Consider the following 26,334-nt stretch of genomic DNA (forward strand, 5'->3'; position numbering starts at 1 on the left):
CCAAAAATACTGAGCTCAGACATCACGCATATCTTCTGCACAAACAGACACTAAAATCTATACAACGGTCCTTATAAAACATAAACTATTGCCACACAATATACTACAGTTGTACATTGAATAATTGTCTTGTTCTTTTAAACCAAACTTATATAGTTATATTATATGTTACGATTCGGCGATGTTAAAGAAAGTAAAAATAATAATACATTAATTGTCAACGGACGCGTCGGAAAACGAAAACTATTTCAAACAGTATTGATAAGATGTTATTCTGTGCTTTTACCGTGTGCGAAACACAAATAAAACGAGGTAAAGCAGAATACCGTGGTAAAATGAACAGCCCATATCAGTCATATCTAACTGATAAGTCGTTCACGTTCATATTGACATATTAATATATTATATTCCGATTGATTAATATTATATTATTGCAACATGACTAATGAACCTTATGTACTGAGGCACTAAGCCTATACTACGATTATTATAATAATAGATTTATTGCTATCAAGTTTTCAGGTAAGAGCGAAAATAAATTAATATTCGTACCTAATAGCTGCAGCAGTAAACTAGTGACGCGCGAATGCTCAAAAATCGTAAAATAGTGAACTTCATTAAGCTATAACTTCGAAACTAAGTCTGACCGCCAAATTCTGACTCCGCCATCGTTCTCAGTTTAGTTAGCTTCATAAGTGTAAAAAAAAATTACAAAAAAAAGGGTGTCCGGTAAAGTAAAAAAATACCGATATTATGTATTCGTGTTCATCTAATAAAATGTACTGTCCCAAGTCCAAAATATAATCATAATTATTTATATACTGTTGTTGATCGTGATCATGCGGTATGTTAAATTAAATCAGAACACTCAAAATAATATGGGGAACAGCGCTATACGTACATTGTCGCAATTAGATTGACCGATTTGTCAAAGCTATCGCTTTTCGCTTCATAGTAGACAAGTTGGTGATAGCCATAACAATACGATGTGTTATATACTTATATGTATTATAATATTTTATAAATTATAATAATAACATAAAAACAGACTGAAGCAGCTAGTAGGTATACAAATTGTAATATATAATATTTCAATACTTGAATAAAAACCCGGAATAATTAAGGGAGACTATGACATACCACTTTTTAAATTAAAAAAAAATTGAAGTAAATAATGTTAATTAACACATGATTACATGAAACTTGAGCAGAATATTTGTATTTATATTATACACATACTTCCGAAGTCTAATTGTACATTTAATACAAACAAATATTTTTAATTCGCTTATTTTTTAAATGTACCTACTATGTCATTTTACCCGGAGTGTCGGATAAAATGACACACGCCATATTTGTATAAGCAACCATTGTATACTGGACAATAGAAATAAATAATACAATTTTTGGAATTTAATAGTTTAATCAATTTTTTTATTATAAATAACAACACTTTAGAAATATATTTCAACATGATTAATATAATAATATAATAATAAACACTGCTATGTCATTTTTCATGATATCACACAAGTTTTTTTCAAAGTTTTTATGGCAAAAGTATTATAATAAGCTTATTTATAAAATAATTGTAGTATAGCTTGCCTTTTTATGTTCAACTTCGAATAAAGAAAATTTAAGAAACATAAAGTTTTATATTTTAAAATTAATTTTTATAAATGATTAAAAAAAAAGTAGAAAAGACAAAAAACACATTTTTGCAGAAAATTTTTTAGAAAATGCTAAATAGGCATTTTTTAATCTTCAATGGCATACGTGTAGAGCGTAACATAAATGGCATACGTGTAACATGTACAGCGTGCTTTTTTAAGCATACTCATCTCCATTTTTTCCTTCAATACTTAATTTATTCGAATTCTAATTTTTAGAATTTTTAAGTACTTATATCTAATTAAAGAACATATTTTCAAATTAATGATATTTTCCGTACTACTTAAGGAGTGTCCTGTGGCACTAACCTTACAACTGTTGTACACATGTATATGCTTACTTATTTAAATAAACGCTGTGAAAGCGTACGGCTACCATGTAGTGATGAAACCACACACACACAAAAAAAGGCTTGATTCTTACTATGAAATAGTTTTATTGAAGTTGCAACCAAAAATTAAGTTGAAACAGCTATATTATATTTTTTAATACTCTAACAGATTGACCCTATATTAACCGGAATATACTGTTAAAGTGGTTATCTAAACACGTGTGTACAGGTTATTTTAATACGTAATTCAAGAGGACTTAATAATTATAATAATTGACCTTTGGGCGAGTAGTTAAATTTTATTGGTTGTTTTTATTGCAATCCAAACTTGTTGTGTTTATTGTAATACAATATTACAACTATAGCGTGAACATCCAATACCTACAACACGTCTTGCATTGTACAACTTTCGTGGTCTTCGATCATCTCGTTTCCACAATGATGATTATGTTGCTAATACCAAGATTACTGGTTGCAGTGGCCGTGATGTTGATTGTTATCGACGTCGGGGTGATCGCGAGGCGATGGTTTTCATTTGGCTGGTGGGCGAAGGTAATGAAACGCATATTTTTTAGTCAACATCCTTTTTAATGCATACCACTGGGAGCAGTTTTCCAAAATGTATAATAAGTAATAACACAATAAGTCTATAATTTATTTCATCATTAATTATATTGTTAGGATTTTTAAATATACATTTAGACCATTTATTATTTTCAAATTCCTGTAATATTTCGTATCTGGAGTGTCCTGTGGAGATACAAACTTCTGTTTTTCAAATGAGAACACCAGTTTTCAACTATAAATTAAACAGTGAATCATTTTTCTAAGAATTTTAAAGTATCAGAATCAATATTTGCACAAGTAGTGTTTGAGTTTTTCAACTTTGTCTTCTTAAGATAAAAAGTGTATGTTAATTGGATCAAAGGTCTAATGAGTTTATCAGATATGTGAACTATAGGGATTTGAAAATTTTAGTCGTCGATATTAATCTAAAAATATTAATTATTTGTAAAAGTATAAATATAATATAATAAACTATAGATCCAATTTTACGTCTATTTTTTATTTTTGTAAAAACATTTTTAAGGACTATTATCCTTACTATAAATAAATATTTTAATAATTAAGAAACTATTCATTCGAATTCTGAATTAGGTAAATTTTCTTCGTCGAATAGGTACGAAGAATCGAACTTAAAATACTTGAATATTTTGGGTTGTAACTTTTAAGCTATCCAACCAATCTGCTTGCGAAGTCCTTTGTTACCTTATATGCAATTATATTATGTTCAGCCGTTTGCTCTATAGATCGGGCAGATAGATTCGCACAAATTAGCTCTGTTTTTCAATAGTACAACTCTGGCTCCTGTTAATATACGTTAGTAACTACTCGATTTTATTTTTTTACTTAGCTTCGTAACATTACGGTTGCGCTGAATACTAGATCCAATTGTACGTCTGGATTATATTTTTGCAAAATTATTTTTAAGGACTATTATCCTTAATATACAAACATTTTAATAAACTATTCATTCGAATTTTGAATAACGTACATAAAAATGTTCAAAACAATATTATATACTATATAATTTACAGTAATTAAGGAGAGTACTCATTTGAAAAACAGAATTGTTTGTAACGCCACAAGACACTTCTGAAATAATACACAAAAATTCAAGAATTTGAAAATTTATGGTCTTTGGACCAAATCAGAATTTAAATTTGTTTCTGTTATAAACATAATACTATAGACCAGTCAAAATGTTTCAATCTTATACTTCGATTTTTTTTAAAACCTACTAGAAAAGGGTATCTAGTAGTTTACTTTGGAGAGGGGGAAAAAATTCAGAAATACAAAAACTGAAAAACAACCATCTATGACGAAAGACGAATTTTGACCTAAAACATAAAGCAATAAAATCGACATTGTTTTAATTCAAAAATAAATAACCTTGAAACGTTAAACAAATGTTAATATTATTATTAATCTATACATGGTATAATTTTAATCTTTTTGATCGAGGCATAGAACATTGTAATTCTTGATTTTTCTATTAATAATGATTCACTGATTAATCATTTAATGACCTTTGTGAAGTAAGCATTTTGTAGTCACCCTTGTTTTCGATGTTTCAGCAATTTAATGTTTATCGTATTATCATTATCATTTTTGTCTCAACGAACTTATCAAAGACAAGAAACATAAAATCAATTATTAAATAGGTACCTAATGAAAACACTTTTCCCCACTAACGAGTTATGATATTATGAATACATATACAAAGTAATTATATACTCTGTTTTATTATGAAGTTAATAATAATGAATATTTTTTTAGCCGTCACCCTATTTGGGAAATTCGAAACCCCGTTCACCCTACTTTCAAACAACTCACGTAGAAAATATTTATCGACCCTATAGACCCGTAAGTATGTTAAATTATACAATTATTAAACCGAATGAATTATAAATAATTGTAAATGTACATGAGGTAAATTGGAGTTATTGTTATTAATTATTGGACTTGAACCTAAACTTAATTTTTATACGTCATTGGATCATGCATCATGCATCGATGTTAACGTTTTGTCACGTTTGATATGATGATACAGAATGTATATATTTAGCCTATGTTATTGTTGTATAAAGATATTATATAACTATGAAAAACTTTTTCAGGATTTATCCTCAAGGATCGATAGCTATGGTCGTATACCTAGCGATAACTACAACGATGATTTGGTAGGTATATGTTTACTTAATTCATATATAAAATAAAATATAAATAATTATAAATGTCCATTAGGCCAATTTGGGTTATTGTTATTATTTATTGGACTTGAACCTAAACTTAATATTTTTATACATCATTGGATCATGCATCGATGTTAACGTTTTGTAACGTTTTATATGATGATACAGAATGTATATATTTAGCCTATGTTATTGTTGTATAAAGATATTATATAACTATGAAAAACTTTTTCAGAATTTATCCTCATGGATCGATAGCTATTATGGTCGTAAACCTAGCGATAAATACAACGCTGATTCGGTAGGTATATGTTTACTTAATTCATATATAAAATATAATATAAATAATTATAAATATCCATTAGGCCGATTTGGGTTATTGTTATTATTTATTGGACTTGAACCTAAAATTAATTTTTATACGTCATTGGATCATGCATCATGCATCGATGTTAACGTTTTGTCACGTTTGATATGATGATACAGAATGTATATATTTAACCTATGTTATTGTTGTATAAAGATGTTATATAACTATGAAAAACTTTTTCAGGTTATATCCTCATGGATCGATAGCTATGGTCGTAAACCTAGCAATAAATACAACAATGATTTGGTAGGTATATGTTTACTTAATTCATATATAAAATAAAATATAAATAATTATAAATGTCCATTAGGCCAATTTGGGTTATTGTTATTATTTATTGGACTTGAACCTAAACTTAATTTTTATACATCGATGTTAACGTTTTGTCACGTTTGATGTGATAATACAGAATGTATATATTTAGCCTATGTTATTGTTGTATAAAGATGTTATATAACTATGAAAAACTTTTTCAGGATTTATCCTCAAGGATCGATAGCTATGGTCGTAAACCTAGCGATAAATACAACGATGATTCGGTAGGTATATGTTTACTTAATTCATATATAAAATAAAATATAAATAATTATAAATGTCTATTAGGCCAATTTGGGTTATTGTTGTTATTTATTGGACTTGAACCTAAAATAAATTTTTATACGTCATTGGATCATGCATCATGCATCGATGTTAACGTTTTGTAACGTTTTATATGATGATACAGAATGTATATATTTAGCCTATGTTATTGTTGTATAAATATATTATATAACTATGAAAAACTTTTTCAGGTTTTATCCTCATGGATCGATAGCTATGGTCGTAAACCTAGCAATAAATACAACAATGATTCGGTAGGTATATGTTTACTTAATTCATATATAAAATAAAATATAAATAATTATAAATGTCCATTAGGCCAATTTGGGTTATTGTTATTATTTATTGGACTTGAACCTAAACTTAATTTTTATACATCATTGGATCATGCATCGATGTGTTACGTTTTGTCACGTTTGATATGATGATACAGAATGTATATATTTAGCCTATGTTATTGTTGTATAAATATATTATATAACTATGAAAAACTTTTTCAGGTTTTATCCTCATGGATCGATAGCTATGGTCGTAAACCTAGCAATAAATACAACAATGATTCGGTAGGTATATGTTTACTTAATTCATATATAAAATAAAATATAAATAATTATAAATGTCCATTAGGCCAATTTGGGTTATTGTTATTATTTATTGGACTTGAACCTAAACTTAATTTTTATACATCATTGGATCATGCATCGATGTGTTACGTTTTGTCACGTTTGATATGATGATACAGAATGTATATATTTAGCCTATGTTATTGTTGTATAAAGATGTTATATAACTATGAAAAACTTTTTCAGGATTTATCCTCAAGGATCGATAGCTATGGTCGTAAACCTAGCGATAAATACAACGATGATTCGGTAGGTATATGTTTACTTAATTCATATATAAAATAAAATATAAATAATTATAAATGTCTATTAGGCCAATTTGGGTTATTGTTGTTATTTATTGGACTTGAACCTAAAATAAATTTTTATACGTCATTGGATCATGCATCATGCATCGATGTTAACGTTTTGTAACGTTTTATATGATGATACAGAATGTATATATTTAGCCTATGTTATTGTTGTATAAATATATTATATAACTATGAAAAACTTTTTCATGTTTTATCCTCATGGATCGATAGCTATGGTCGTAAACCTAGCAATAAATACAACAATGATTCGGTAGGTATATGTTTACTTAATTCATATATAAAATAAAATATAAATAATTATAAATGTCCATTAGGCCAATTTGGGTTATTGTTATTATTTATTGGACTTGAACCTAAAATAAATTTTTATACGTCATTGGATCATGCATCATGCATCGATGTTAACGTTTTGTAACGTTTTATATGATGATACAGAATGTATATATTTAGCCTATGTTATTGTTGTATAAATATATTATATAACTATGAAAAACTTTTTCATGTTTTATCCTCATGGATCGATAGCTATGGTCGTAAACCTAGCAATAAATACAACAATGATTCGGTAGGTATATGTTTACTTAATTCATATATAAAATAAAATATAAATAATTATAAATGTCCATTAGGCCAATTTGGGTTATTGTTATTATTTATTGGACTTGAACCTAAACTTAATTTTTATGCATCGATGCATCATACATCGATGTTAACGTTTTGTTACGTTTTATATGATGATACAGAATGTATATATTTAGCCTATTTTATTGTTGTATAAAGATATTATATAACTATGAAAAGCAGGATTTATCCTCAAAGATTAGCGGCTTTGGTTATGACCCCAGAAATAAGTACACGTATTTCCCGGTAGGTATAAATTTACTCAATACGTATACATTTTAATACTGACGTCAATGTTATGATATGGCTTTCTCATTGATTCAACATAATTTTTATTATTCAGTATATTTTAGAGGATTAATTAACTAATTAATTATAAATCTTCAAAAATAAACCTTAAATCAATTGTTTAAACACCTAATGTTCATTTTGGCCAGCCGTTATCATTGTAAAATATACTTAACTTCATATTTGTTTGTTATTATTTTCGTCTTTAGATTTATATGTTTTACCTATTTACTTCAACTACTTTTACTTGTTATTACCTATATATATAAGAACATTATCATTAAGTATAAAATATAAATGTAGGTAGGTATAATAACACAAATTGTATTACCTAATTTGCTTTATGCTTTATGGTTACTTTACCGAACAGTTTTATTATTTTAAATGCATATATTCCGAACTAAATTATTTATGTAATTAGTATACTGAGAAAGATTTATTTTAAATTAATTTGTGCAATGATTTAATAATTAAAATAAACTAAAACTTTACAATTACTATTTCACAGGAACTTCAGGAACTGATGAAGTCGCTAGAAATATATCACCAAAGATCAACTCCATCTGCTCCCGTTAACCAGAAGGTAATGAAACCCAGATATTTAGTGGTCACATATGTACAGATTATACAGGGGGCATATTGTGTTACATGTATTACTTATTTACATACTTCTGTAAGAAATACCAGAATATTATGGCCATATAGGTATATAAAGTTATTTTATTTACCACTGATCATTGAACTAAAACCTAAAATCAATTTTTTAACACCTAATGTAACCACTTACACAGTAATATTTTGACAACACAAAATGTTTAGAGTGGCGATTTTATGGTTATTTTTAAGGGGGCTTAGCATGATTTTTGCCGAAAGAACGAAAGTATTAACACTATATCCTATAATTTAGTTTTGGGTTGGAAAAAAATTAAATAATTCACGGAGTTTCATAACCCTGGTAGTATTTTGGTACTGGACCAAACAAATAAAAAAAATATATCAATATATTCTATATTTTTAAACCAATGCACATTGCACCATAGGCGCAATTTGAGTTAAAGTTATGGGGGTGCTATAGATTTATGTCAACCAAAGTCGTTTTGCCTCCCACACCCCCTTCAATTCATACACATTAATTTTATAAACCTTTGCATTAATCTTAATATAAACAATTACCTTAAACATAATACATTATTATCTATACTCTATATTATTATTCTGATAGATACTTATGTATTATTATGAAAATGAAAATGATAAGGTCTTAGAAATAAATGTATCCAAATACCTATGGCGTAATATTATAGTCAACTAGCTGATCCCGCGCACTTCGTTGATCGTGAAATGTACCCACTCTATATGACTCAAACTTTGTTCAATTTGTTATTTAATAATCGGTGTATGGTGTTTCAAACTAATCTTAACTTTTCCGTTGCCCGGTATAAAAATTCTTATTCGCAGCAGTATATTTTAGGTAGACAATCTACCTGCGTTGATATGTATATATATTATGTTTGATCGTTTTCCGAATTGTTATTTCTTTTTCTAGCTAATGTAAGTAAAATAAAATTACATGGAGGCGTCAATGATTTATCAATGAGTAATATTGATCACAGTGTATTTTCCAGATAGTTTTGTCATCTCATATTGTTGAATAAATAATATGAACTACCTTACATTAAAATAAATCGTATAATAGATATTGTGCTGTCACCCTACGGGTTAGGTTAGGTTATTAGTATTCATCAAACAGAATTCTATTATCAATTTTTATTCACCTATAATATAAGCTATTTTTCGCGCATTATGGTATGGAAACGCAACATATGTATAAAGTTATTTTTAGATTCTGAGTGGAGCGAGGAAGCTAGTGGTTTTACAATGATGATTATTTTATTTTTTTATATCCTTTATACAAAATTTCTACCGGAAGAAGTGCTTCAACTTCAACATATAGTACCTTATCTTTTAGCAAATTGGATCAAGATGGTACTTTAGAGAGGCCATATTTCAATTTTCTCAATAGTTATGCCACGGTAATAAATACTGACAAAAACCGCTTAAAATGAGATTTTAATTTCTAACGATTTGTGTATCACCATAGCAACGAATAAAAAATTATAATATTATAGTATTATAATATTAATTCAACTTAAAGGCTATAATAAATAATAAACATTTTAAAAATCCGGACTGATAGACCGTCTCCACTTAGAATCGTTTTTCTTATACAATGATATTATATCATTGAATTCAAGTTTAATACAATCCATTATACATTGACTCACTTGTAACCTACTGAACAGCAGAGTGACATCTATTTAGCCGCTTTTTTTTATTGTAGAAAAACAGTAAGTAAATTGTAGTGTTAAAATGTAACAGTCGCTGCTACTTTTTACAGTGCTTCATGAAGTCAGAACTGACAGTAATTATAGTTTCTGCGGCTACTATAGTTCGTAAAAGAGCAGTGATTTGAACACACTGCTACTATTATAGTACCATACGGCCCTAAATTCATTCCAATAGACCTTATAATTAGTAATATCGAGATACTGTGAAGTGTGAATGAGAAAGGTGAAAAAAAGTGATTATTAAAAACTAGCAGTTACAACTGTAACCTTATCCCATGGTTTCGTAATATTGTTAATCTGTATTTAAAACGCAAGTGTTATAAAAGTATCTATTAGTAGCAATCACTGCTATTTTCATGGTTTATATTTCACAGTAGCATTTTCATACTGTAATAATTAATATTTTTCACAGCTTAACACCACTAGTGAACAACCTCAGAATCCGGAGGTTACTACCATATCCACCACGATTACGGCAGACACTCCGTTAGTGGACGAGCTGCAGGACTCTTCGACCAACCTCGGAAAAGGTCTCGGACTATTATTTCTATCGGATCCCGTTAAGTGGGAGGTAAATTATTTTTTAGTGTTCATATATTATGATGTATAGGTACAGCTTACAGTTTTCACGTTTAGTTGCTACATAGTAGTGGACTGGGGAAACATTTCAGATCAAGAAACATATATTTTGACCGACCATAGTAATTTTTTCAATCTAACCATCTTAAAACCCGAATATACCAATCTTTTGAGTACGAAGATACGTTTTATAGTAGAAAAAATGTTTTTGATTTTCTACTTAGGTATATTTTCTGGAAGTAAAGTGAATCTAGTTGGTACTTTTGGAGGATCAAAAGCAAAAAATTTCAAAAACAATCTTTGACAAAATCGGATTTTTTTGGTTTAACTCAGCAATTTATAACTGTAGCCTGTAGATACATAAAGTTTTCACCAAATGTTCATATATATATTAATGTATATATATATTTTCCATATATGATAAAATTTTTGTTATTGCCTTTTATATTTGTCGGTTTATAGTACTGCTTGAATAGCTATCAAGTGAAATTTTACCACGAACAACTTGTTTTGGTGCTAAATACCGATATCATTAATCGATAAAATCCATGACTGGGTGTGAAAACTATAATATACGATTAGAATTTTATAATCACAGAATAACCAGAAGGCTCACTTTTTCAGAAATAAATGGGTTCTTATGGGGGATAGATTTGCAACACCTGTTGGGATATCAGTGTAGCCTATTTTAGAAACCTAAAATCGACTAATATAAACGTTTCCTGATCTCTAGCTTTATGATATGAAAATACGAAATATTTATATATTCAGTCTATGTAGGAGACTGCTAAAGTACAGATATTAATAATGAGTATTATGTTTTAGGAACCATCCACCTGGAATTTTACTAAAACCTCACGTCGTACACAGTTTAAGGTATGTACATCCATGGTTCATTAATAGTTACATTTTTTTCTTAACGATGAATAAACTAAATAGATAGTCACTAATAATTTAACATTGATAAAAAACTACCTTAACATCAAATGTACGTTTTTTAGGGATTTCAAAGAATTACAGACTTTTAGTACAAACAATTACTTATTAAAATACTACGACATGTTCACATGAAGCTTATAGGAACTAATAACTATTTAACTTGTTCAATGATTCAATTAGGATATTCTACTACAATTTTAATCACTTAGAACACAAAAATATTATATTAGGTATAGAAAGAAATTGTATAATTTATTATTAACTATTAAAAATGTTATGTTTTTGTCCTTAATTCGTCCTCAGACACCGGGAGCAACTGTGGAACATAATCTCGAGGAAAAGAAATCGCAGACCACCAAAAATCTCGGACAACCACAGTTACCAGCTGAAAACTAAAGAAGAAATTCTGAAATCGAAGTAGTTCAATCAGATTAGTTGAATCGGGATTTTATGTACAGTTTCACGGGGTGCAGTTTTCCCTTGTGGTTGCCACACAAGGGCGACTAGGGCAACGTTTCAATCCTCAAATTTATATATTGACCGGTCCCATTTATTAGTTTTACCCAAACATTTAAAAACGTAAATGTATAATAATACAAATTGTATTTACCTATTGTTACTTTAACGGACAATGTATGAGGAATTTTTAGTTTTTATGCAGTTTATTATTGTTTTTAAGTCATATTTAGCTTGAATAAATAAATTAGAACATGAATATACTGTTAGCACTGATAGTATTATGATATTTATTTGTTTTACTATAGATTTATAAAATCTACAAACTGATAAAAATTTATCATAATATGGAATCATAAATTCGATTTATTTTGAGAGGACCGCAAACTGAATATTGATCTAAATTCTAAAATAGTTAAATTAGTGATAATTTATCACCGTTAAAAGTGATAAATCGAAAAATCAAAATAGCTTTGGGTAGTTCATAACCAAGGTTATTAGATACTTATACTAGTTTGACAAAAAACATACATGGATATAGCACCATAGAGGAATATACAACAATATTAAGTGAAAATGTAAGCGCTCTAGTTGTATAGGTTAGTACGTATATAACAAATAGAAAAAAAAAAGTTAGAAATAAAATGTACTCATTTCAAAGTTGTAACGCTTTTTGAGAGGAATAAAAAATATTAAAGTCTTACGACATTTTCCGTTTCAATTTTAATTATGATTTGAAAAAAATCATATTTCATAGTTTTCAATTACAGTTTACATTAACATAAGATTTAATTTTTAGAAAGTGTTTCGTACAATACATTGACAACTTTCTGACGAGTTCAAATTTTTTTCAGACCAAAAGCGGACAACTTAGACTAACTTTAATTTTGTCAAAACTTAAGGTTTTTAAGGTAAAATTGACGGCAGTAGCGAGGCCCTTTCAGTATAGGATCGGAAATTGGAGGGGCGGGGGTTAGTCATTTATATATTATATAGACACCTATTATTTATTAATATGTAAAATACATAGTTTGCAATTTGCGTTTGCGAGTTTAATTCAGTTTGGTAAGTAATCGAAGACGTCGTTCACTGCAATGCATATTAAAATTGACAACACAAGATTGGTTCTGCAAAATGCAAACTTGTTGTGGGTGGGCCAGAGTGAGAAAGCAAATAATATGTCATAATGCGCTGACATCCTCTTGAATAAAAAAAATTGACCTCACTGACGGTTAATTTCTCGCACAAATTATGTAACGTCATAATATTATGAAGGTATTTAACATGAGTTAATTTTGGGTCATTCGTTCTAATTGATTGCGACCCACGGAATGTGTGTGTATTTGGAATGAAAAAAAAATTGTACATAAATTGTATTCAAAATATAATAATTTATTTAAAAATAGTAATTCATTACAGTGGCGTAATTTTGGTAACAACATTGGTATTACACTTTTACCCGCCGTAAATAATAATTGTTTTTACTTCCACGGTTTTCGCTTTACAATATAAGTAATAATTCCATCAAGCCAGTTAGTCAGCGAATTTTAGTGGTTATCATTTTAATATTTATAAAATTTAAAACCTGATTAATAACCATAAATTAAAAATATCATGCCTACAACAACAGTATTTTTAGATTTTTTTTATATATAATATATATGTTATATAGTGATATTGGTACTAAAATGTACAGAACAACGTTTTTGACATGGTTAGAAAATAATATTAAATCGTACGTAAAATGCTTTACTGGAAGCATTTTTCGGTCTGGCCATTTCCATCAATTTTGCATCTATTAACATAGTATAACCTTTAAAAAAAGTACCTAGGCAAATTCTACTATCTACGACCCCTTAAATGACGCCACTGCGGTATTTCTACTTGTTAAGTCTATACATACACATTACACAGTAATTTACGTATACAAGTATAAAGTTATATTTTTTTTTTCATGAACAAATATTATAAAATACTGAAAAATATGTAACATCATAAACTATATTATCTATAAATATATATTACTTATATACCTATAATAAATATAAATAATAAATATCCTTAATACTACTGAATTATAACTGTAATATTATTAAGAATAACATTAAAAACATTTTGTTGTATTTAAAAATTAAAACAAATTAAACAAAAACGAACCAGCATAAAAAAAAATTAAAATATAATAATAATATAGTACCTACATAAAATATTATACTCGCGTATGTTAATTGCAGTCATATGATCATAATAATAATAATAATTACAATAATTATTAATTATACACGACCGTTTTGTATAGTTTGCTCGTATTATAAATCAGGAGGGGATGAGTGGAGTGTCGAGGACTGTTCCGTAGTAAGCTCAAAATTAACATTTAAATTGAATTATAATCTAATAACAGAACCACAAAATAATATCCGAGTTCATCTCCACGTTTATTTATACAACAAAATATTTTTTCGTATACTTAAATATTAAATTTTATAAAAATAAAAATACGACAAACGAATGTTATTGCGGCATAGCTAAGCATCACGCGAGGTTGATTTTAAGAGAACGAAATCGTTCGACCTCCAATTTTTTTGACGGAATTCGATTGATAACGGTAGCGAATTGCCATAAATTATACCGTGGCTCGCGGACGAAGACATAATACCTACCTATTCCTTTTGTCGCGTTTACAGGATCGCGTCGTTTCGTTTTTTTTATCGCTGTCGTACAAATGTTTATTAAATGTTATGAAAAAAAAAAAATGATTTACCCACGTAATTAAATCACTTGACACACTATAATACTATACAATATACACTACCTATAACCATACTATGGGATATTTGGGATAACCCATAACTTCTAGCTACGATACGTCTTAGAGCATGAACGCACGCGTGCCTGAATATTAAATAATATTATAATACTGTCTATTTAATAATAATTGTATAGTATAATATTATCACTGGTTCGGGGAGGTGGTTGAGGTGGGGGAATGGGTCGGGAAAATTCGGTGTTGGTCGCGTCTAAATTATAACATTAACAGTTATCATAATATAATACATCGCCTATACCTAAACCTAATTATTGTATCGTATAATTATTATTTTATCAATATAAAATTTCGTTATTATAACATTAAATATATTATTATTTTATGATGTAGGCACAGGAATAATACAAAGAAGACTGCAATCGTTCTATGTGCATGATATAATAATATTATGTGGTTGACGTACGCGCACGGTCATTGTATATATTATTATTTTACATAATATTATCATTATTGCACATAGGCACCTAAGTTGTAAAATAGGGCACACGGTTACGAGGGCGAGTTAGACTTGACGGTGAAAACGCTCGAGAGCGGCGTGGGCTGCGCCTCGTTGGTCATCGGCAGCGTGCTGGGACCGTTGTTGTGCTTGCCGTCGGTGACGTACCGCTGTTTCTCTCCGGTGCACATGGACTTGACTTTCAGGCTCATCGGGTGCAACAGGTCCTCGTTGGTCGTCTCTTCTTTGCTCCACAGGTCTATGTGCAGAAATCACATCACATTATGTATTATATTATACTGTATTTACGATAATACAATAATATAAATAATGATACATCAGAATATAATATAGTAGGAGGTAGTTGACGATTAATAATAATATTAATATAGATTATAGACACAAATATCACCAATATGTGTAATAATATAAAACAATATTTTTTAAGTTGTCGTCGTCGTACAACGTGCTGTAAAAAATCAGATACTTAAAGAGCGGATGTTTCAACAGCCAATATACAATTGTCATTATACGCCATTTCGGTCGATTTTTGTTTTTTTCTTCAATATAAGTAAAGTATGTATATTAGTATAATTATGTATGATTATTGTACGTTGTATTGTATAGAATCCAAGTGAACAGAGAATATGGACGAACGAAAAATTGATATTTTGAAAAAAAAAATACTACAGATTAGGTTATATTCTAACCTAATATTAAGTCTTAATACAAGATTAAGACAAAAATCGGTATTCGGTTTTAACGGCGTTGTCAGAAGACATAAAAAAAACATTCTGTTAGTATACAGTTGCACTATTGTCCCCCCCCACTCACTACTGTGAAATTGTAAAATAATAAAATTGTTATCTGGATATACCACGTACAGGGAATTCGAATTTTTTAGTAGTTACGAGCGTTTCTTTATAGCTAGTCCAACTCTATCGCTAATAAGGCATGGTTTTTTGCAGCAACAGAATTCAAAGTTTTTTCCAACTTCAAATCCTGGCTACATCGAAATTTACGAAATTTAGACTCTGCAGGACCCACATCCGGAATTAAACGTGAGGTATGTTCAATTGCTCTGTTCGATATTATGATTCTATAGACAATAGACATATAATAATGATTCTACACAAATAGTGGATTAATGTTGTTTTTGGCGTTTTATTCATTTTTATTTATCAGACATTGCGTAACAGACATTTAATAATATCGTAAAAATATGTTTGTATCAAATAAATATGACCCGTTCCGTCATGGAATTAATATCGGACAAGTATAGCAGATGGTTAGGTTAGGTTAATATAGTATACAACTTCTACACCATATCATAATCATATTACGTACAAATTGAAAATTCTACTCCTGATAATCAAATACAGATTATAAATTGTTCGATTATGTTCAGATTCTAAATCCGACGTTTAAACCTCTCAGCGTGGCGCGTTGGTGTGAATGAAATCTAAGATTCTAAATACTTTTTGTTATAACACTATAACAGTTTGTTAAAATATACCTATGCCTAAATACGTATATTATTAAATATACATAGATCAGAGGTGAACATCGTATTTTTAAATTTTATAAAGTTTTTGAGAAAAATAGAATAAAACACAGTCGATAGAATTCAGACTCTAAAGCGCAGACATAAAACAGGCATCATCACTCAGATAAATCGACTATAGCTTATCCAGTCTCGCTATCATATTATAATATATGTCACTAGGTTACGTTTACATAATAATATGCACCATCGCACTATTTAATTTAATCGTAATAAATCGGTCAAATAAGATAGAGTACATTTTTTTAACGCAGCATTATCATAGACATACGAATATTATATAAGTACCTTATCAACGCATAAAAATATTTTATTTCATAGTGATAAAGAGAACATAGTTAGATAATTTAAATCTCAAATTTTCATTTACAATTATTTATCAAATTTATGACTACGATTAGGTGTAATGCATTATAAAATATTATTAAAAATTAAAAATAACGCAATCAAAAATAAGTACAAGTGATTACACTGATGTGATGATGTGTTTCCGATATTTATATTAAAGCTATTAAATAGACCAAAGTGCAATAGGTACTATATCATTGAGTCATCTGAAGTCAGTTTACCTTGAGGTAAGTGTCTTTGAATTTTTTCTTTTGAAAATTCTTTCTTTTGAAAAGAAACAATATAAAAGTACATTGTTGAGGTTCAAAAACGATTCTGAATCCAACTCGACTAAATATGGTCAAGGTTTTTTAAATTAAGTATAGGTACCTATTGGTGTTTTGTGTGGTGTGGTTTTCAATAAATTTTTGAAAATTTCGAATACCTAGGTAAATTAAAAAAATCATCAAGTTCCTAATCTAGAAAGGTGTCGCTTGTATTTGTTCGATGTTTTTTACTGCCATAAAATGTATTCTCAGAAAAATATAAAACATTTCATTAGTTCTTCTCCTAAGAAAACAAACGAACTATAAAAATGTGTACTCACTAATATGTACATACCTACGACATGTCGAATGATAAAGAAATAAGAAAAACAGAATGAATAAACATTTTAAATATTTTATGGCTGCATATACGTGCGACCACTGATGCTAGTGCATTATTACCAATTTAGTTGAACATACCGAGATACAGAGTGGTTAAACATGATAACTAATCAAAAAACAAGTAATATTTTTCAAGTCATGACTTTGGTATTCATATACTTTTACCGTTTAAATTTATTGTCCAACCAAGTACATAATAATCGCATAACAATATTATATTGGTCGTTCCAATTTATCAAAATATAGTAGGGACAATATTATAATATATTGTTCAATTCGAAGCCAAAAAAATAATCAGTATAATTATTGGATACTTCCTACAGTGTCGCGGTGAATGAAATTTAATCGCGAAATATTGTGTTAAACACGCGTGGAAACAATATTTTATTCTGCCTATCAGTATTTGTATTTCACACTTGGCACACTATCGGACACGTATGAGCGTACGCCTTCGTTCGAAAGATAGTAAGTCCGGCTGGCCCGGAGTTTATTTTTGAAACATTTCAATAATAATATTTAATACCTGCGTTTTTACCGAGTATTATGAAATTAAATGTTCGTTGCCGACCGATAACCAGATACGCGGTACCAACGGTGACTCGTCTACCTACCCATAATATACAACTATATTATCTAGATGAGTATAATATGACTTGATGAGTACCTATAATATGACTATAATATGAGTATATTATGACTACGTGGGATCAAAATTTTTTTCCGTGTTTGCGATTGCTATAATAACGAGCTATAATATTATAATTGTTGACGCAACGCAACCGCTTAAAAAACGAATCGAATCCTATTCAACACGTAACTTCCTAATATATAATATACGTAATATATACCTACCTACAGTTACGTCGAATACGTTTTTTTTTTTAATTTCAAGTTTTATATGCACTCTGTACAATAATAGGTATATTATGATCATACACTATTATTACGTAGTGTGGTGTAGTTATTTGTTGAAATAATTATATTATGTCCAATGAATCATTGTTATCATTTTATTTACAATTGGATTATAATTTATTCATCGTGTTTATTATAAACATACGTTTATAGTGAATATGAGGTCGAAGTTTCAAAAGTGGCTAAGAATATACTTTGGGAAACACTTGATTCGGAAATACACGTGATAAGAGCTCAACACACACGAGGCGGATACCGTCTGTGTATTTGAATTACACAATAGAGTACAAGGAGTAACTGTCTCCGACGACATCGCACAATGTTCGGACGAAAGAGGTAAGTTTAACGTTTATTTTACTAGAAACACTATAAATGTTATTTAAATTATATCGAGCGTTCATATTTATACAATTTAAGTTTCTCTAATATGTTTTACGAAATTTTCATACTCATTGAAAAAAATTATTTATACGGGATTTTTATTTAGGTAATATTTAGTTAATTAGAGTATAATTACGTTAAAATAATTTTTTTTAGGATTTATTGATAAATAATAATTAATGTTCTCAGTAGGATTTCGAACTATTTAAATATTTATTTCATCGAGGTATTTATTTTTATAGTAATAATTATTAGTTGGTATTATTTAAAATATCATGACAATTTAAATTTTCGATAAATCTAAATTAATTTTTAGTTCAAACATCTTAATAGTTAAATATTAACACATTAATTATTGATTAAATATATTAATTACAATAAATATTTGTTTTCTTGAACGTCGTAATTAAAATTAATTTTGTAGAATAGTAAATTATAATGTTTGAAAATCCTACAAAAATCAAAATTATTCATTTTTCATTAATTTATAGTAGCTATTATTTGATTAAAAAAATATGGTACAAAAAAAATGGTAAAAATCAATTTTTTAACGGTTTTTTTTTTAAAATTTATTTAGTCTTATATTTCGGAGCAGGATTTTATTATAAAAATGTCGATATGTAGAAGAGTAGCTACCGGAATGTGTGGAACATACTATTGCACTCAATTTAACATTAAATGCTAACATTTTAACTAAACATTTTCATTTAATATTTTATTTTTAAATACCAACAAATTTTACCTAAAGAATAATAGGTCTGCTGTAGAATATTAAATAAAATGAAATACCTACTACTACTTTTAACAGTTCAGACTATATAAAAACTTTATTTATTTAAAAAAAAAACCTATAATTGGATTGAGACAATGAGTGTTTACTATTAAAGTAATCCCTCTGTAATCACTAATATATATATTATTATATATAGTAACTTATAGACCATATTATCATAAATAGTTTAATACAATTTACAGGATATGACGTACCAATATCAACAAAATATGCATTAGAACCCACACATAGCTGGAGGTATAAAATATAAGATAATTTATTGTTTTAAAATGTAATAAATAGTTTTAATTACTGCCTAAATTTACGATATGATTGATTTATAGCGTGCAATTAGAATATTACGGGTTTACTTCAATGAAGGAAACGATGAAATGAGCTAAACAATGTACAATTTTGGGTGTGAGAAGTATGAAGCTTATCAATTATATCTAAACGAAATAGGTTTTATATTTCTTAAAATAATCGTTTAGCGCCAATTTAAGTGTATTCTTTAAAAATAATTACTAACAAAAAATATATGAAAACTTATGTAATTATATAATAATTAAAACAACACGTCAATACAGCAATAAAATAAATCATAAAGTAAAAATTAACGTTATTAATCTTAGCTGGAGCATTATACTATGCTCATAATATTAAATGGTAATATTATGGTAAATAGTAAAGCCTAAAATTTACGTAAAATTTAAGTTATGCGTAATTTGATACAGATTCATAATCTGGTTATAGTTACCTATTAATAAACTATATTTGTGTACGTTTAGTACTATAGTTATAGACCTATATATGCATAAGTATTTTAGACAATTTGTATAGTTTGTACATTTTGGAGACAAAAATCATAAGGAGTACGTAAAAAAAGGCTTTTCGGGGTCATGTATAATATATAAATACGGTTCATAAGTATATTATAGATCAAATAATTACAAATATGGAATTGTAATTTGTATTGACGTGTAATATTATTAATTCAAGCTGCATAATAGTTGGTCAATAAAAATTCAATTTTAAATTTCAAAGGTAGATAAAAAAAATATTTTATGGTATATATACATTTTATAATTATATTTGAGCGTGGTAAACAATATGTTCGTTTAAACTATTTTTTCAATGTACAAAAATCACTAGTAGTATTTAACGTACACTCGTTTTCTAATTATAATTAATGGCCTATTAAAAAAACCATAAAATGAATTTATGAAGAAACGCAAAAATAGTTAACAGCTATGGAAATTAATTATATTTACGTGGTGGGTTTGACAACGGGAAAAAGTGATGGCTCACCGGCCAATATCCAACACTAAATAGTTTAATTGATAGACAATTTTATTTTTGTATTTAATAGAAGTTAGTGACCATTAATTTTTGTTTTGTATCGTCTAATGAATTATACTTAGCTAAATCAATAAATTACGTATATAACTTTTATGTTTTTACTTAATACCTATTATTTTATCGATCACAAATGTTTGATAATTTAATTTCAAACAAAGGAATGTGAAAAAAAAGGGCATAGCAAGAAAAGCGCAGTTGCGTCACTTTACACTCAGCTGCTGCAAAACGCGTTTTATCATAAGTTACAATATACGAATTATTAAAATTACTACTTAGGTATTTTATTAATTACGATGCATTTTTTAAACTTGGCTGACACGAGAGCAATTCAAACTTGATACAAGTAGGTACAAGTCAATAATAATAAAAGGTGTAGAGTCATTACAAACACAACTATCTATCATTGAAAAGATCATAACCTTTTGTTTTTATATTTTCTAATAAATATCTATTGTTCTTTTAAGTTTTTTGTACAAATATACTATCTATTGTTCGTAAGTAGATGATTTGATGTGTTACACGTTTTTAACTATTTAAAATAAATCACGTACTTATTTTTATCTAAATATTCATACATTTGATATTACCTATATTATTCACTGCACCAATTTTTCTAAATATAACATGATTACAACAGTTTGTATTTATATTTTATATTTGGCGGTACTCGATATCAATACCTAAATAATTAATAGAAACAATTTAAAATACTATGTGTATAGTAGGTAATAATAAAAAATGAAAACGGAGCTACTACATTTTAAAATACAAATTCTTCTAGAATTATTTATAAATAATTTAGAAAAATTGAAAAAAATGGAAAAATATCCAAAACTACAGGACTATATAAATAAATATATAAAGAAAATCTGTGAATCATAAATATGATTTGTTAATAAGCAACCATAATAACGAAAACCTTACGAAAAATCGGTCGTAATCAAAAAAATCATGTATCTAGCCCAAAAACATATTTATGATAAAATAGTATAATGCCTATGCGTGTGTTTGAATGATCTAATTTCGTAAAATAATGTTAAAATTATATTCTATTTAACAATAAAATTACTTTTCTCGTTGTCATACACATAATTATTACAATATTTACATCAAGCTATTGGCATTTGAAAATAATTTTTTTATAAAAATTGAATTTCCTTTGTATTTAATTTTTTTGTGGATACCATACAGCTGAAATAATTTTTAAAACTTGTATTATGTATTTAAATTATCAATTAATAACGATTGAATAACTAATAAAAATTCGACAAAAACACATTCGTGACTTTTAGACTTTCGTTAAACATTAATGTGGGCATTATTTAATACATTTATTGTACAAGTAATAACATTATTATTATTATTATTATTATTATTATTATTTTATATCAACGTAAATTTTACTTATTTTAGTTGGCGGAGTTAAAGCGATATAATATAAGTTATTAACACTATTAAAAATAAAATAGATTTATAATTGGTATATTATTTAGTGTAACTGTGTAAGTATTTAAGTTTTTTTTTAAATTTTGAATGAATAATAATTAAATTGTTTCTAATATTTTATAATGTTATACGTTTTTTTTTCAGCCATGTCATCTATTTAGTATTAAAAAGGTGATTTTGATTTTTGCAGTAGTTCTATGTATAAGGAAAATTCACCAACCGTATTATTAGATGGAAAATGGAAAAATATTAATGGTACATTCGTTTTCAAAATTTTACAATTTTTACACCGATTATATAATTTAGTAAATTTGATAATTTTTTCAGTTGAATTTTTATAAATTTATAAATTATGACCAAATTTTAAAAACTGAAACTTTCTGAAAAATGTTATTTTTTTATAAATGAATATAAATGTTTCAAGATGTTCAGTGTTTACTAAAACCGTTTTTAATATTGGACTTTTAAAGTTTTCGCTATTTAAAATACTCTATTACAAGGTTGGGTTATATTTTACAACTTGTTATAAACACGTCTTATGGTAATCCTAGCTTTTCTTAAGAATCGTTTATCGAATGCAACGATTTAATATAATTCCGGTTTTATAATAATCAATGGTTACACCTAATTTGTATTATTAATCATTATACTTAATACCGACATCAGTTACCAACTTTACAATGGACCAACATTCGATGTCTAAGTATACATTATGTATTATTAATAACATAAGTATTTACTATTTATTGATCTACAATTTAAAAATGTTTGATGAATTGAGTTTTGTTTAATTACTATTTATTTAAAGCGTATCTAATTCAAACAGTACCTACACAATTATCATCTACACAGTAAGTTAGATCAATAGAAATAATTAACTACCTACCACCTAACGTTTAAAGTGTAGAGTCATTTTTAAATCAAATTTTATCATGCACTCAAAATTATAATAAGATAACAATAATGCACTTGAGTTGAATACACATATTATAATAATATTATTCAAACATATTATATATTATGACGATGTCCACGTTTGAATAAATAATATAATTTATATGAATTAGAAATTAAAAATAATAATAAATTGAGTCATTGATTAAAATTGTCATGTTAGTCTCAAAAAAATTAAAGTGCATGAAACCATTAATAGTTTATATGTATTAAAGAAATAATATGAAGAAAATAGTTTTATACTTTTATGCAGGTACCTAGTAAGATAATGTTCAACGTCAATCAATTTTTTTTTAATTATTTCTAAACAAACAAATAATTCGTTATAAACTAAGTATACCTAAACGGGATGCAGTGGCCGTGGATATTAAGCACTAGTCAATAGTCATTCTCGAATCATTCGTCTTGTAAAACTAAAGGTTTTAAATTGTTACAATAATAATGATTAAGTATTGTATGTTATTGTAAGCATTAATAATAAATTATCGCTTTTCTAAAGTATTTATTAATATTAATATATATTTTTGTAATGTTAAAGTGTTCGTACGAATGATTAGGAATAGATATATATTTGAAAAATATATTATATATTCTATGGTTTGTATATTTATATATTTTTTTAGTAATCTTAGTTTAAAATTAAAATCTTCGTTTTATAATACCTATACAATTCAATAATATATTCCCTGACATTATGAATGCTTTTCGAAACACACGTACTATAATATAAATATCATAACATTAGTTTTTTAAAATTATACTTAATACGTCATAAATTTTATTTAAAATAAAAAAAATATGTATCGAGTATTTCTGGAAGAGCTGAGTGGAACCCACGTGATCGTATTTATTCTCAACTACGTTCAACACACTGGAGATCCAACAAACCACTAACCCAGCAATAATTGAAAAAACCGAGTAATCTAATCGATTTGTATTGCGTTACATAGGTTTATGAACTTATCTCGCTGGACTCTCGGCTATCGGCCATCACCTTTCTTTTCAATTTCCTGTTATTTGATAATAAGTCAATACCACTATCAAAACAATTATCATTCAAACGGATGTACCGAAACCTTACTAAATTGAACACAAACAACACGCATCCGAGAAGTAAGTATACATAGTGATTAAAGTGATCAACCAGCAATAAAATATTGGATGTTCCGGATGTAAGTTCAAATTGTAATTAATTTCAAAAAACCAAATACGATCCACAGTAACTCGTATTCTTACAGGGGTCTTTTATAGGTGTTATACCAGCTACAAATTGACCTAAACTTATTTTCCATCATATAGATAATATTATATAAAATGTAAAATAGTATCACAATCAAAAATAAAAACTACAAATGCTACTAATTATCATGATATATTATTTTTGAAAACAACGAGAAACGTAGTGAACTTAATAGATCAAATAATACTATTATACTAATATTGTGGATAGTCATAGAAAAAATGCAATAAGCTTCCTAAATCGTTGGCCACGGAATTGCTCAAACAGAACCCCGAAACTACCATTAAATTCGTTGTTCTTGCCAATATTTACACAACAAATTGTAGTAACTCTTTACTGATCGTAGTTAGTCTTTTGAATCATGACATATGTGTATGTATTAATGTTGTTTTAATTTGCTATCCGTATTGGTAAATAAATGTCTGTAGATCACACTCCCAATTGTCACCCAAGGGTAACTTAAAATAAAAAATAATAATAATGCCAATAGCCTTATAACATTCAAATCGGTCGTAAAATAAAAAATTATTCATTATTAAAAACTAAGAGTTCACTTTTATTATTCTCAGTAACATATACACTTCTAATTGCAGATTCATCCAACGATGTGAAAGAACTAAGTAACACGAAAAGAAAAATATTAATACCTATAATTCCAACTTTTTAAAACATCAATTTCTACACACAAAGGACATATTTCTTCAGAAAACAATACATATAATATTTTTAGAATTAAAGAAATTAATTTAATTGACAATAGATTAAACCACAATAAAACCTTCGTTTAAGATAACGTCTCGGGCCTCATTATTTATTTGAGAAAACTGCTCTTCTGTAGTCCCCTGCGAAGATTCTCTTAAAATATTTCTGTACAACAGTAGGGATTTTACAAGGACAGAACGACATTTCTCCTGATCTCTTCAGTATAACTTAACCTTTACGAAGCATATCCGACAATATTTTAACCACGTTATTGGTTACTTAAAAATGATAACTCGTCGAAAATGTGCAACTGTCTCAATCTTACAACGGTTGCTATTTTACAACTTCAATTTCATCTAATCATACAAGAAAATGAAAATTAATGTTGACAAAATGACAACAGTAGGTACCTACCGTTTTCCTAAGGTAAGTATAGAGTTGTTACGCAGTAAGTATCTAGTATTTTAAATTTTAAAACTAATACATACATTCCTAGGTTAGACCTAACCTCACTTGTCTGGAATATACCTACTCAATTACAGTGAAACCTTGATAACTCGAATCGATCGTGGAAAAAGAATTTGTTATAGACAATTTTTATTTGATTAGACAACACAAAGATTTTATTTTCTATTTTGTTTATTTACTTATCTACTTACATTACCCTAAATCTAGATATAAATATATATATTAAAATAAAAAAAAGTATATTCACTAGGTACCTAATTGTAAATAAAAAATTCTAAACCACTTTTAAATTGATTTCGATATATTTATTGACTTTATTGTGATATAAGTCTCTTTTAGAAAAATAGACTTAGGTAGTTTTGTTATATATTGACATTTG

General features: G+C 27.5%; 2 protein-coding genes and 1 long non-coding RNA gene across 18 annotated transcripts in view; 2 read left to right on the forward strand and 1 right to left on the reverse strand.

Moving 5' to 3' along the window:
* Nucleotides 1-2,341: 2,341 nt before the first annotated feature.
* On the forward strand, nt 2,342-12,155 carry LOC132952686 (uncharacterized). 15 transcript variants are annotated; one of them, XM_061025047.1, is made up of 13 exons: nt 2,344-2,554; nt 4,343-4,429; nt 4,684-4,746; nt 4,994-5,059; nt 5,312-5,374; nt 5,605-5,667; nt 5,920-5,982; nt 6,229-6,291; nt 6,538-6,600; nt 8,083-8,157; nt 10,335-10,493; nt 11,327-11,377; nt 11,744-12,155. In XM_061025047.1, the coding sequence occupies exons 1-13, from the start codon at nt 2,441-2,443 to the stop codon at nt 11,834-11,836; spliced, it is 1,023 nt and encodes a 340-aa protein (XP_060881030.1). In that variant the 5' UTR covers nt 2,344-2,440; the 3' UTR covers nt 11,837-12,155. The 15 variants fall into 15 exon arrangements, with proteins under 15 accessions (XP_060881035.1, XP_060881045.1, XP_060881034.1 ...); XM_061025052.1 differs by lacking the exon at nt 4,343-4,429 and having other exon boundaries at nt 2,342-2,554; XM_061025051.1 differs by lacking the exon at nt 5,312-5,374 and having other exon boundaries at nt 2,343-2,554.
* Nucleotides 12,156-14,645: 2,490 nt separating this feature from the next.
* LOC132952275 (sodium-coupled monocarboxylate transporter 2-like) overlaps nt 14,646-26,334 on the reverse strand; it is a 33,183-nt gene continuing 21,494 nt past the window's right edge. Inside the window, exon 12 of the mRNA XM_061024526.1 lies at nt 14,646-15,418. Coding sequence (XP_060880509.1) covers nt 15,213-15,418 — 206 coding nt within the window. The 3' untranslated portion in view covers nt 14,646-15,212. The remainder of the gene's footprint in view (nt 15,419-26,334) is intronic.
* Nucleotides 15,451-25,758, forward strand: LOC132952279 (uncharacterized). 2 transcript variants are annotated; one of them, XR_009665458.1, is made up of 3 exons: nt 15,451-16,225; nt 18,787-18,969; nt 19,990-23,052. It is a non-coding gene; the product is annotated as an uncharacterized LOC132952279 (long non-coding RNA). The 2 variants fall into 2 exon arrangements; XR_009665457.1 differs by adding an exon at nt 25,379-25,758 and having other exon boundaries at nt 15,603-16,225; nt 18,787-24,658.

The sequence above is a fragment of the Metopolophium dirhodum genome, chromosome 9, assembly GCF_019925205.1.
Source record: "Metopolophium dirhodum isolate CAU chromosome 9, ASM1992520v1, whole genome shotgun sequence".
In the NCBI taxonomy this organism is placed as follows: domain Eukaryota; kingdom Metazoa; phylum Arthropoda; class Insecta; order Hemiptera; family Aphididae; genus Metopolophium; species Metopolophium dirhodum.

Excerpts from the sequence above, each read along its gene's own strand:
- LOC132952686 (XM_061025047.1), top strand. The coding sequence starts at position 2,441 with ATGATGATTATGTTGCTAATACCAAGATTACTGGTTGCAGTGGCCGTG. Across the intron at positions 5,668-5,919 it reads ATAAATACAACGATGATTCG|GTTTTATCCTCATGGATCGA; the intron begins GTAGGTATATGT and ends AAACTTTTTCAG. Across the intron at positions 5,983-6,228 it reads ATAAATACAACAATGATTCG|GTTTTATCCTCATGGATCGA; the intron begins GTAGGTATATGT and ends AAACTTTTTCAG.